The sequence below is a fragment of the Etheostoma spectabile genome, unplaced genomic scaffold (genome assembly GCF_008692095.1).
Source record: "Etheostoma spectabile isolate EspeVRDwgs_2016 unplaced genomic scaffold, UIUC_Espe_1.0 scaffold352, whole genome shotgun sequence".
Classification (NCBI taxonomy): Eukaryota; Metazoa; Chordata; class Actinopteri; order Perciformes; family Percidae; genus Etheostoma; species Etheostoma spectabile.
The window spans coordinates 1,033,781-1,035,451 of record NW_022605591.1 but is presented as its reverse complement, the minus strand read 5'-3'; the positions used below and the strand labels follow the sequence as shown (position 1 = coordinate 1,035,451).

Genomic DNA, 1,671 nt, shown 5'->3' with positions numbered 1-1,671 from the left:
ATTGAAACACAATTGAAGTATATCCCCTGCATTTTATTTCATTGTTACTGTAAATGAGAGAAACAGCTGATTGAAGTTATGCAGATAGATCAGTCCAAGCTGATATATAGTATTTGGGCTCATTTGGTGTGGAAAAGTAAAAATGAACCAAAAAAAAGTAAGAAAGATTCCTGCATGAGGGAGAGGAAGACAAGTACCAGGACAATTATGTTTGTTTCCTTTTTCATACAGTGAACCATACATTCTATAAAGCTACTCTGAGATGGCTCATTCATTTTTGTATTGAATTTCTGCAACAAAAGAACCTAAATGCAGCATTCACTAAACCCAACAAAACAAAAATGTAAAGGCTTCAAGAGAAACCGCAGTGTAAAACACAATCTATGGTCAATCTAACAGACCATTATCTGTTATATAAAGGCAGGCCTGACACAGAAAATATTGCAGTTTCTGTAATTCCACCTGATATTAGTGTTTTTATGACACTGGGCTATGACTGACTAAATGTTCCTGTTGGGAGAGAACATGTGTTAGTGTTTAGGAAGAATTATGGGATTTTGGGAAATCTTTGCAGTGTTTTGGTAGACATAGTGTATTGTATTTGTGTAATATTGTATTTCAAAAATTAGTGTTAGAGTTTAGTTTACAACGTGCGATTTTGAGCATGAAGTTAACTGTTTTGCCAGTTGGGTGTTGGACGTGTGTTGGTGCGTTAAGAGCAGAGGAAAATTGTTAAAGTTTTCAAAAAATTGTCATAGCAATCATAAAAAACTGTAACAGTCCCCTAGCAGTACCCACATACACTCTGAACTAGGATCACGCTGTTCAGTACTATTGTCCCTTCTGTTTCCTCATTCATTTCACTTGACTTATGTAATTGTGATTTAAAAGGCTTCTCCCTCTGTCTTCAGGTATGTCTCAGAGCCTGGAGTCAGTTTTGAGCGGACAACGTCCCCGGGCTCACACAGTAGGGGCGTTGGGACTGAATCAGCAGGGCAGACTCATGTCCCCTGCGATGGCAGCTTGTAGGGTGCGGACGCAGCAGGACCAACGCCGGCTCAGCGAGGCCAGTTTAGCCCCGCATCAGAAACCACCGCCGCTCAACCTCAAACGCTTAAACATTAAACCGAGGAGACCTGCAAACCAACCTGTCCCGGGAAACTCCTGGTCTCCACAGGTGGTCCTGTCCCCTCCAGCACAGACACAGCCTCAACCCCAACACCCACCGCAGCAGAGCATCGGAGGTTCCAACCTGGTTAAAATGGCCCACATGGCACGCTCAACCCCGCAGCTGGACGAGACAGACAACCGAGAGAGAGATCGAGAGAGGGAACGAGTCAGATATCGAGAGAAAGTACCTAATGTGCAGAGCACTAAAGACAGTCTTACCTCACAGGTACGAGACGCATAGGATTCAAGATTTCTTTATTGTTATACCACAGTGCACTGTAGTACGACATTATGTGCAAAATTCACAGCTTAAAAGAATACAGCACAGAAACAATTAAAAACACTGTGGAAAAGTTGAGTTATTATTTATATGAATTAAAATAAATAAATACTTAAATGCTTATATGGGTGTGCAGAGCATGTAGAGTGATAAATATAAACATATAACGCTTTAAAAAAAAATCTGTGTGTGTGTGTGTGTATATATATATATATATATAT

General features: G+C 40.6%; 1 protein-coding gene and 1 long non-coding RNA gene across 4 annotated transcripts in view; both read left to right on the top strand.

Moving 5' to 3' along the window:
- The window catches only part of LOC116686336 (uncharacterized), a 26,607-nt gene that overhangs the window by 8,998 nt on the left and 15,938 nt on the right, over nucleotides 1–1,671 (top strand). The gene's annotated exons all lie outside the window — the stretch shown is intronic.
- tnk1 (tyrosine kinase, non-receptor, 1) overlaps nucleotides 1–1,671 on the top strand; it is a 16,513-nt gene that overhangs the window by 12,578 nt on the left and 2,264 nt on the right. For all 3 annotated transcript variants that reach the window (XM_032511321.1, XM_032511320.1, XM_032511322.1), the window contains one exon: nucleotides 912–1,396. In XM_032511321.1, the coding sequence (XP_032367212.1) occupies nucleotides 912–1,396 (485 nt within the window). The remainder of the gene's footprint in view (nucleotides 1–911; nucleotides 1,397–1,671) is intronic.